A 12,117-nucleotide genomic window follows, 5' to 3' on the forward strand; every position below is an offset into this window, starting at 1 on the left:
AATATATTTTATTATTTATTTCTTCTCATGTCATTAAGTGTTCTTTGAAAATATAATTTTTTAAGAGCTACATAATATATATGGATATATATAATAATTTACTTAATAGTTCCCTTTTGTTAGACTTACATTGTGTCCTTTGTGTGTGTCTGTGTTGTGATGAATATCCTTGTCTATAAATCTTTGTCTGCATCTCTGATTGTTTCCGTAAGGAATTGTAAGATAGGCTTTAGTAGATGAGTTCACCCTCATAAAGCTTATGTGAGGGGGGAGTTGAGATTTGATGAGGAAAAAAGTCTATATTTTAGGGTGTGGCTCACAGTGTGATTCCAGGACCAGCAGCATCAACACCACCCAAGAACTTGTTAGAAATGCAGATTTTTGGATGCTATCCCAGAAACTCTGGAGGTAGGACTCAGCAATTTGTGTTTTTAGCAAGCCCTCCAGATGATTCTGATACACACAAAAGTTTGAGAACCACTGTTTTAGGGAACGTGAGCTTGGGAGTATAAAAGAATTGAATGAAAGTCTTCTCTAATACCTGTGAGGTCAAATTACTGTTAGAAAGCATCACTCTGTCCTAAGCCATATTTTTAGGGTACTGTAATTTTCTCCAACCATTCTAGGTATTTCAAGAGCAAAGCAGACAGAGGAATAATTTTGTTCAAAGTTTTGTCTGTTTTCCCATCTGGTTTAGCTGCTGTTATTATTATTCTTGTTATTATTAATATTCACTATTATTATTAGATTTAAGTGTAAGGTGAGATAATCTTAAATGCCTGAATGCCTGACTCTGGATGAAGGTTAATGAAGGATTCCTATGAGTCCAGAGGATGTTAATGGTTTGGATGAACTGACTTAGGAGTGTTCAGGGGTAGAGTGCTTTCTAGGAAAGGAGCAGATTCTGCCAGTGTTGTGGTGTGACAAAGGGGACTGATGAGGGGGTTGTGGTCATGAGGGAGTGTGGTGTGTGTGTGTGTGTGTGTGTGTGTATGAATGAGAGAGAGAGAGAGAGAGAGAGAGAAGGGAGAGAGGAAGAACTATAGTCACTCTGTGATGGAACATAATAGGTGTATGATAAATATTTTTATAAATTAAATTGGATTGGATTGGTTGTGGTAATATAAGTCTGGATTTGGCTATGATGTAAGATGGCTGAGGTTAAACGGAGATAGAAATTCATGACGTTTAAATGTGCGTTATCTTTACATAGTGATCAGCATATATGAAGCTTCAAGGTATGATCCAGGTTCTGGAAACATTTAAGAAGGTAGAAATGGTTCTTTGAGGCAATAAACAATGACAACAGAAGTAAATAGTGATAGACAGATGATGTTAAAGATGGATTGTATGAACTTCATTTTACCCTTTCTTTGCCATTGCTCCTTTCCTTCTACTGAATAATGGTAGTAGGAGAAAGTAGGATCTGTAGGAGGGAGAACAATAAAAGGGAAGTGGTTTTTGTTTTGTTTTTTTGTTAGAGGAGAGTCCAGTTGGAGGCAGTTGGACAGGTAAGGTAGCCATCAAAGATAGGAATTAGGGAGACAGTGGGTAGGCCCTAACCATTAGGGAACTTAAGAGGGGGCATTTTGTTTTATTTTATTATTTTTTTAATATTTATTTATTTGGTTGCACTGGGTCTTCATTTCATCAGGTGGGCTCCTTAGTTGCGGCTCCAGGGATCCTTAATTGCAGTATGTGTGCTCCTTAGTTGCGGCAGGCAGGCTCCTTAGTTGCGACTCGCGGGTTCCTTAGTTGTGGCTTGTGTGCTCCTTAGTTGTGGCACGCAAACTCCTAGTTGTGGCATGCATGTGGGATCTAGTTCCCTGACCAGGGATCTGGTCCTGGGCTTTTGTTTGTTGGAAGATTTTTAATCACAGTGTTAATTTCAGTGCTTGTGATTGGTCTGTTTATATTTTCTGTTTCTTCCTGGTTCAGTCTCAGAAAGTTGTGCTTTTCTAAGAATGTGTCCATTTCTTCCAGGTTGTCCATTTTATTGGCATAGAGTTGCTTGTAGTAATCTCTCATGATCCTTTGTATTTCTGCAGTGTCAGTTGTTACTTCTTTTTCATTTCTAATACTATTGATTTGAGTCTTCTCCCTTTTTTTCTTGATGAGTCTGGCTAATGGTTTATCAATCTTGTTTATCTTCTCAAAGAACCAGCTTTTAGTTTTATTGATCTTTGCTATCGTTTCCTTCAGATCTTTTTAATTTTTTCTGATCTGATCTTTATGATTTCTTTCCTTCTGCTAACTTTGGGGGTTTTTTGTTCTTCTTTCTCTAATTGCTTTAGGTGTAAGGTTAGCTTGTTTATTTGAGATGTTTCTTGTTTCTTGAGGTAGGATTGTATTGCTATAAACTTCCCTCTTAGAACTGGTTTTGCTGCATCCCATAGGTTTTGGGTCATGTTTTCGTTGTCATTTGTCTCTAGGTATTTTTTGATTTCCTCTGATTTCTTCAGTGATCTCTTGGCTATTTAGTAGTGTATTGTTTAGCCTCCATGTGTTTGTATTTTTTACAGATTTTTTCCTGTAATTGATATCCAGTCTCATAGCATTGTGGTCAGAAAAGATACTTGATATGATTTCAATTTTCTTAAATTTACCAAGGCTTGATTTGTGACCCAAGATATGATCTATCCTGGAGAATGTTCCATGAGTACTTGAGAAGAAAGTGTATTCTGTTGTTTTTGGATGCAATGTCCTATAAATATCAATTAAGTCCATCTTGTTTAATGTATCATTTAAAGCTTGTGTTTCCTTATTTATTTTCATTTCGGATGATCTGTCCATTGGTGAAAGTGGGGTGTTAAAGTCCCCTACTATGATTGTGTTACTGTCGATTTCCCCTTTTAGGGCTGTTAGCATTTGACTTATGTATTGAGGTGCTCCTATGTTGGGTGCATAAATATTTATAATTGTTATATCATCTTCTTGGATTGATCCCTTGATCATTATGTAGTGTCCTTCTTTGTCTCTTGTAATAGTCTTTATTTTAAAGTCTATTTTGTCTGATATGATAATTGCTACTCCAGCTTTCTTTTGATGTCCATTTACATGGAATATCTCTTTCCATCCCCTCACTTTCAGTCTGTATGTGTTTCTAGGTCTGAAGTGGGTCTCTTGTAGACAGCATATATATGGGTCTTGTTTTGAATCCATTCAGCCAGTCTATGTCTTTTGGTTGGAGCATTTAATACATTTACATTTAAGGTAGTTATCAATATGTATGTTCCTATTCCCATTTTCTTAATTGTTTTGGGTTTGTTATTGTAGGTCTTTTCCTTCTCTTGTGTTTCCTGCCTAGAGAAGTTCCTTTAGCATTTGTTGTAAAGCCGCTTTGGTGGTGCTGAATTGTCTTAGCTTTTGCTTGTCTGTAAAGGTTTTAATTTCTCCGTGGAATCTGAATGAGATCCTTGCTGGGTAGAGTAATCTTGGTTGTAGGTTTTTCCCTTTCCTCACTTTAAAAATGTCCTGCCACTCCCTTGTGGCTTGCAGAGTTTCTGCTGAAAGATCAGCTGTTAACCTTATGGGGATTCCCTTGTATGTTATTTGTTGTTTTTCCCTTGCTGCTTTTAATATTTTTTCTTTGTATTTAATTTTTGATAGTTTGATTAATATGTGTCTTGGCATCTTTCTCCTTGGATTTATCCTGTATGGGACTCTCTGCACTTCCTGGACTTGACTATTTCCTTTCCCATATTTGGGAAGTTTTCAACTATAATCTCTTTAAGTATTTTCTCAGTCCCTTTCTTTTTCTCCTCTTCTTCTCGGACCCCTATAATTCACATGTTGGTTTGTTTAATGTTGTCCCAGAAGTCTCTGAGACTGTCCTCAGTTCTTTTCATTCTTTTTTCTTTATTCTGCTCTGCAGTAGTTATTTCCACTATTTTATCTTCCAGGTCACTTATCCGTTCTTCTGCCTCAGTTATTCTGCTACTGATTTCTTCTAGAGAATTTTTAATTTAATTTATTGTGTTGTTCATCCTTGTTTGTTTGCTCTTTAGTTCTTCTAGTTCCTTGTTAAACGTTTCTTGTATTTTCTCCATTTTGCTTCCAAGATTTTGGATCATCTTTACTATCATTACTCTGAATTCTTTTTCAGGTAGACTGCCTATTTCCTCTTCATTTGTTTGGTCTGTTGGGTTTTTACCTTGCTCCTTCATCTGCTGTGTGTTTCTCTGTCTTCTCATTTTGCTTAACTTTCTCTGTTTGGGAGCTCCTTTTCCCAGGTTGCAGGTTTGTAGTTCCCGTTGTTTTTGGTGTCTGCCCGCAGTGGCTAAGGTTGGTTCACTGGGTGCTGTAGGCTTCCTGGTGGAGGGGGCTGGTACCTGTGTTCTGTTGGATGAGGCTGGATCTTGTCTTTCTGGTAGGCAGGACCATGTCTGGTGCTGTGTTTTGGGGTGTCTGTGACCTTATTATGATTTTAGGCAGCCTCTGTGCTAATGGGTGGGGTTTTGTTCCTGTCTTGCTAGTTGTTTGGCATAGGGTGTCCAGCACTGTAGCTTGCTGGTCGTTGAGGGGAGCTGGGTCTTAGCATTGAGATGGAGTTCTCTGGGAGAGCTTTTGCCATTTGATATTACATGGAGCTGGGAGGTCTCTGGTGGACCAATGTCATGACCTCAGCTCTCCCATCTCAGAGGCACAGGCCTGACACCCAGCCAGAGCACCAAGACCCTGTAAGAAAGAAAGAAAGAGAGAGAGAGAGAGAGAGAGAGAGGGAGGGAGGGAAGGAGGGAGGGAGGAAGGAAGGAAGGAAAGAAGGAAGGAAGGAAGGAAGAAAGAAGGAAGGAAGGAAGGGAGGAAGGAAATAAAGTTATTAAAATTAAAAAATAATAAAAAAAATTATTACAAATAAAGAAATTAAAGTAATAATAAAAAAGAAAGAAGAGAGCAACCAAACCGAGAAACAAATCCACCAATGATAACCAGTGCTAAAAACTATACTAATAAAAAAAAAACCAAAAAACGGACAGACAGAACCCGAGGACAAATGGTAAAAGCAAAGCTATACAGATAAAATCACACAAAGAAACATACACATACACACTCACAAAAAGAGAAAAAGGAAAGAATATATATATCTATATATAAAAATAAAAGGAAGAGAGCAACCAAATCAATAAACAAGTCTACCAATGATAATAAACTCTAAATACTAAACTAAGATAAACATAAAACCAAAACCAAATTAGATGTAGAAAGCAAACCCCAAGTCTACACTTGCTCCCAAAGTCCACAGCCTCAATTTTGGGATGATTTGTTGTCTATTCAGGTATTCCAGAGATGCAGGGTACATCAAGTTGATTGTGGAGATTTAATCTGCTGCTCCTGAGGCTGCTGGGAGAGATTTCCTTTTCTTTGTTTGCACAGTTCCTGGGGTTCAGCTTTGGATTTGGCCCCGCCTCTGCATGGAGGTCACCTGAGGGTGTCTGTTCCCCGCTCAGACAGGATGGGGTTAAAGTAGCGGCTGATTCGGGGGCTCTGGCTCACTCAGGCCGGGGGGAGGGAGGGCTACGGATGCGGGGTGAGCCTGTGGTGGCAGAGGCCAGCGTAGTGTTGCAGCAGCCTGAGGCGCGCCATGTGTTCTCCCGGGGAAGTTGTCCTTGGATCACAGGACCCTGGCAGTGGCGGGCTGCACCGGCTCCCGGGAGGGGAGGTGTGGAGAGTGACCTGTGCTTGCACACAGGCTCCTTGGTGGCCGCAGCAGCAGCCTTAGCATTTCATGCCCGTCTCTGGTGTCCGTGCTGATAGCCGCGGCTCGCACCCATCTCTGGAGCTCGTCTAGGCGGCGCTCTGAATCCCCTCTCCTTGCGCACCCAGAAACAATGGTCTCTTGCCTCTTAGGCAGGTCCAGACTTTTTCCTGGACTCCCTCCCAGCTAGCCGCGGCGCACTAGCCCCCTTCAGGCTGTGTTCACGCAGCCAACCCCAGTCCTCTCCCTGCGATCCAACCGACCGAAGCCCGAGCCTCAGCTCCCAGCCCCCACCCGCCCCAGCGGGTGACCAGACAAGCCTCTCGGGTTGGTGAATGCTGGTCGGCACCGATCCTCTGTGCGGGAATCTCTCCACTTTGCCCTCTGCACCCCTGTGGCTGCACTCTCCTCCGCGGCTCTGAAGCTCCCCACCTCCGCCACCCGCAGTCTTCTCCCGTGAAGGGGCTTCCTAGTGTGTGGAAACATTTCCTCCTTCACACCTCCCTCCCAGAGATGCAGGTCCCGTCCCTATTCTTTGTCTCTGTTTTCTCTTTTGCCCTGTCCAGGTACATGGGGATTTTCTTGCATTTTGGGAAGTCTGAAGTCCTCTGCCAGCATTCAGTAGGTGTTCTGTAGGAGTTGTTCCACATGTAGATGTATTTCTGATGTATTTATGGGGAGGAAGGTGATCTCTACGTCTCACTCCTCTGCCATCTTGAAGGTCTCTCCTCAAGAGCTCTTGTTGATAGGGTCATCTGGAAAGGCTGCTCCAAGGAGATATTTGAGCCAAGACTTGAGTAACGTGAAGGAGTGAACCATGTGAAGTTCTGGGGGAAGAACATTAAGGAAGAAGAAACAGCAAGGGTAAACACCCCAGGCAGAAATGAATTTGTCAAGTTAGAGATGGCAAGAAAGCTCCTGTGGCTGGAGCAGAGTGAGTGGGGGCGCTGGAGTCTTGGTAGGAGATAAGCTGGAGGAAGAGTCAGTAGCCAGAGAGTTTAGGGCCTTGAGGACTGAGGTAAGGAATTTAGGTTGTATTCTAAGGTGAAAGGAATTGCCTTGAATAAGTGCCTTGTGCTAAAGTTCCTAGAAGTAGGATTGTTCTTTCCTAAACATAGGACTTTCAAGCTGACTTTGGGACATTTCCGCAATGGGACTGCATCTTTAATATTATAATTAAATCAATGAAAAAAGGTTTTAATATATAATTTTATATTTCTCTCTCTCTATATTTCTATGTCTGTCTGTCTATCTGCCTGCCTATCTACCTATCTAGAAAGAATAAATGAAAATGAGTTATGCCTTAGAGTTTTTGATTTACAGTAGATGTGGTACATCTGTATTTCTACTCTACTTACTCTGATTTTCAGAATCAAGAAAATCTCAAATCTGGAGAATCTAAAAAGCTTAGATGTCTTGGACCTTCATGGAAATCAGGTATTGTTAAAGCCCTTTCATTTCTTTCTTATTTGAAAAAACTCTAGGAAATTTCATATAAAAGTTTTAAGAATTATACTTGTGTTGAATTTTTCCAGAGTTACTTTACTGATCCACTGAAATTAGCTATGGTATTAAGGTATTAAGCTCATTTATATAAGGTTTGGTAATTCCTCAGTGGTAAGTGACAGATAAAACTTATAAAACATTTAGAATTCTTATAGTTATGACAATTTTGATTCTTATTTAGTCTTTTATTAACTTATAGCCAACCCCAACCCAAGAACTAGAATATTACTAATGATTTTCTTCTATGTAAGTGTTCTTTCTTTATTCCAAGATACCACTATTCTGGATTTCACATTTATCATTCCTTTATTGGTGTTTTTAGTTGGTTTTATCACATACATATGTGTCTAAATAATATATTGTTTAGTAGTATTGTCTTTTAATTTAAAAAAAAGATGTCAAACTATATATTGTCATCCAGTGTTTGCTTTTTGGATACAACATTATGTTACTGAGTTTCATCTATTTTGACTACATAGCTGTAGTTTATCTTTATTGTTGTATGTTCCACAGCTTGATTATACAAAAACCTTTTTCTCTGTTTTATTATTGATAGACATTTGGGTTGATTCCTTTTTGTTTGTTTGGTTTTTTGTTTGTTTGTTTCCTATTAGGATAGTACTTCTAAGAACATTCTTGTACATGTTTCTTCCATACATCATATGTACTCTAAGGTATATATCTAGGAGTGAAACTGATGGGTCACAGGTTATTTAAACGTGTAACTTTAAAAGTTAATGCCAAATTGTCTTCCAAAGCGATTGTACCAGTTTATACTCCCACCAGTAACACATAATAGATCCTGTTGCTTCACATCCTTTTCAACATTTGGAATTTTCAGACTTCTTAATTTGTGCCAATTGAATTGGTATAAAGTGGTGTCCCCTTATGGTTTTGATTTATAATTCCGTGATTACTGTATAACCTGGGATCATTATTCCATTTGATTAGTTTGTCTACCCATATATTTGTCTGTCTTAATTTCTCTGTCTGGTTTGTTATGTTCCCTCTCCTTATTCTTCTCTTGCAGAGCATCTTGGCTGTTTTTTAACCCTTTGCTCTTACATTTAAATTTTAGTCTTTGCAATATGAGTACTTATTTATAAATAGCTACATGAGCTACATACTCATGCAGAAGGTAAAACCCCTCCTGAGGTGGTAAGTGTACATTGTGGGGTGATCTGGGTGTCCCTGCCTGTTGAGAACAAATCTCCCACTTGCAGTTGGTCAGGGGTAAACCTCAGTGTGATCTCTTTAGGCCTTCTAATAGCTGTTAGTCCTAATCATTTTGTTGAAAAGCTAATATAATTAATAAAACCTTGATAGATGTATTAGATAGGCCACATCTGCTAGGTTCTAATCTCATCCCAGCCCCATCTATATGTCTGCCTGTGTGTGCACTCAGAGGGAGGAGTGTTGATGCCTGGGAATTGTCCAGCTCTGCAGGCTGGTTAGTATCACTCTAGTAGAGGGAAAGTTACCCAGTTAGTTAGATGGTGTTGAAAGAGGAAGAAGAATTAGAGTCTTGTCAGTAAGAGAGCATCATATATAAAAGCACTGAGACTAAAAACAACATGATAAGTATGTTTTACTGTTGGAGAATTTAGCACATGTTGAGGGATGGTGAGAGATGAGGCAAGAGAGGTAGGTTTAAGGCCAGACTGTGGAAGGCTTTGTATGCTGTAATAAGGAATTGCTATTTTATCTTTCTGTAACCCACTATTTTAAATACCATTCATCAGTATAAGTGAAACATTTTATGGTAGCAATATTTTTCTTAAGTTTATTTTAAAATGTATATATGAGAAATAAGCATTTATGTGGTTTTTATATTATAATATACATTTAAGAATTCATGGGCATTACCCAAGATCTATAAGAGCAACTGGTAAATGGATAATGTATCACTTGGTCTATATATTAGAACAAGTCACCTTGTTACCTTGTTAGCTGACCTGTGTTATGTGTTATGTGTTAAATGAAAATCTGAGTCTTGTTTCAAATATTTAAATCCAATAAACAAAAATTTGGAGTATTTCAAAGCAAAGACAGTCTTGGTGACTAAAAAGTCAGGAGATACACTATTCAAGTTGAAACAACGTGCAACTCTAAAAAAATAGCATCAGGTAGTTAAAAAACTAAAAGAAAATTAAGTGACTATTTTTTGTGTTTTGAATTTACTTCCATTGGAAATAAAAATGATACGTGGTGTACATTGTGAAATGAAATATAATTGGTTTATGGATGTGAAAACATTGAGAATAATAGTGATAGTGTTCAAGAAACAGATTGGGGAATGTAAAGAGTTGAGGGGAGGTGAAACTGGAGACAGAGAACAGCTGAGAGACTAACTCAATAATCTTGGTGAGAAGTGATGGCAACTTAAAGTTGTAGTGATAGGGATATAACAAGGGGGCAGATTGGATAAATAGTTAAAAAGTAAAAACATTAAGATTTAGCAATTGATTGTATGTGAGTAGTAAAGAATACAGAGGAATATGAGAGGTTGACTCTCAGTTTATGACCTAGATTTTTTTTTGTCTACCAGAAAATGTTCTCTTGTTAAACGCTTGCTTTAACATGGACACAAATGTGCTTCAAAAAGAATCTGTTCTTTCAGTGACATCTTTTCCTTCAGGGAGAGCTGGCTCTTTCTGTGGTTGCTTGCCTGAAAGCAGATGTCTTTCCTATTGCTGAGTAGGAAGGTTGTCTTTATCCAGATAGAGCAGTCTGGGTTACTAGTATACACATACATAAGACTGGAGTATCCAGCTTTCCTAGACGTACTAAAAAGCTCTCCTGTCTACCTTGAGACTCTCTCTTATCAGTGTGACCCAGGATTAGGCTTTTGAACATTCCTATCATCTCTTCTTCTGACTGTGAAATTTATTAACTGATCAAGAACTCTGCTCTCACCCTACACCACCTTTTTTCTGAAATTTCTGTCATTTGCTCTATGCCTGTGACTTTGTCCATGGCTGCAACAAGTAACAGACTATTCCATCAGAGATGTTGCACACAATCCTGACCTGTCTGATAGCAAACCAAGAAGCTGAACAATATCCCCAGTGACTTTTTAAAAATTACAGATTGATACCTATATATAAGAGTTAACAACGTTTCTTTCCAGAGTGACCAAACTAAGATGTAGGCATTCTAATTATATGTCCCACCAGGACCAAATAGAATTGGAGAAAGGTAGTTTTCTAAAAGAAATGTCCCAGGATTATTAGCAGAAGGGAGAAGACACCATATACAGGTTATGTACCCCTTCATTCTGTATATTTATCTTTCTTGAGTTCAGAAAAGCTTTATGTATATGTATAAATTTATGTATATATTTACATATTGCTTTTCCATATACCTATCTCTATTTTTTAGTATTTTAGCAGAATTTCTCAAGCTTATGCTGTTATTATTGATTTTCTACAGTATCTATTTTACTTTTTGCTGAATCTATACATTTTAAATTCTATCACCTATTTAGTTTTGAGATGTTTTTGTCTATGTCTTACTGTACAGCTCTGTAATCTGCAAATACTGATAACCTTGTTTCTTCTTTTACAGATTTTATTTTCATTTTACATTAGTTATACCAAAAATCTCAGGACAAATTTTAAAGCATGGTCATATATTATCTTTATATATTATTGAATTTGCGATAAATATACTTAGGTTTCTCCTCTTGAATGTAGATGAAATCTAGACGGTATTTCTCGAATATAAGAGAAGGTCCAAACAATATCATAGAAAACTGGATTATAAATCTTAAAAAAAGGCTATTTTAGCCAATATCTGCTTTGAAGTGTTAAATAGAAAATTTCAAATAATATTGTGATGGCAATACAGATGAGAAAATTAATCTTCAGTGATTGTGAAATTTGTTTTAATGTTCAGAAGAAAAGTGTTGTGTATAACTCATTGTTACTTAAGTACATTACATTAAAAGGTTGAAGCCCTCTGCAAGAAGCCCTATTTCTGGGCCATGTAGAAACTCATCCCATTGTGCTACGCTTGCTGTATTACAGTAGTGGGGCTGAAAGTCATGTTGAGCTCTCATCATTTCATGGGCTATACCCTTTAACTTATCCTTACTTGTGCAACTCAAATTCCTCCGCTGCAGTTCAGTGCTTATGTGCATGTGTATATTCCATAATTCAAGTCCACCATATTGTACCCTGCCTAAACATTATCTGTCTCCTCTCTTAAGCAGTTTCACTAATAAAGAATATCCATCCTCACCCTCTACTGGGGATCCTAGTTCCTTGAATCTTTTCCATTCAGACTCTTGATTGCTCTCAGGATCCTGCAGTATAAATGGAGAATTAACAAGGGGAACTTGGTAACATTCCTTTTCCTTGCCTTTTCTCTCAGAAAAATCTTGTTTGATCAAAACATTGTGAGCTTATGCCTTGGGCTCACAGTTTCTATTTCACAGCTAGTACGTATATTTCTCTTCACCTTCATGGGACCTGGCACAGCGTTGGACACTTAGAGATGCCCAAGCAATGGACTTATTGATTATTTGATAAAATATACTTACCATGGTCAAATTATAAAATATGTTCTGTTAGTTAATTTTCACAAGTTAAGTAACTTCACAATATCTACAACAGAGGAAACTGGAAATAGATTTTGAAATGTCTTTATATAAACTTGTCACTGAATTCAATGACTATGTCTTTTGTTTTTATAACATGCACATCTGAGATTTATGCCTGCTAATCATCCCTTCCTCATTTTTTAACAGATTACCAAAATTGAAAATGTCAATCATTTGTGTGATTTGAGAGTTTTAAATCTTGCCAGGAACCTTTTAAGTCATGTTGATAATCTTAATGGGCTGGATTCACTAACTGAGCTTAACCTGCGACACAATCAAATCACTTTTGTGGTGAGTATTAAAATGGAATCAA

The 12,117-nt window shown here is 38.0% G+C and overlaps 1 protein-coding gene across 6 annotated transcripts in view; it reads left to right on the forward strand.

The window, feature by feature from the left end:
- LRRC49 (leucine rich repeat containing 49) overlaps nt 1-12,117 on the forward strand; it is a 127,366-nt gene that overhangs the window by 15,264 nt on the left and 99,985 nt on the right. For all 6 annotated transcript variants that reach the window (XM_082383572.1, XM_082383566.1, XM_082383567.1 and 3 more), the window contains 2 exons: nt 7,066-7,132; nt 11,952-12,095. In XM_082383572.1, the coding sequence (XP_082239698.1) occupies nt 7,066-7,132; nt 11,952-12,095 (211 nt within the window). The remainder of the gene's footprint in view (nt 1-7,065; nt 7,133-11,951; nt 12,096-12,117) is intronic.

This window comes from Balaenoptera borealis (genome assembly GCF_965194805.1).
Source record: "Balaenoptera borealis genome assembly, chromosome: 3".
Taxonomy (NCBI): Eukaryota; Metazoa; Chordata; class Mammalia; order Artiodactyla; family Balaenopteridae; genus Balaenoptera; species Balaenoptera borealis.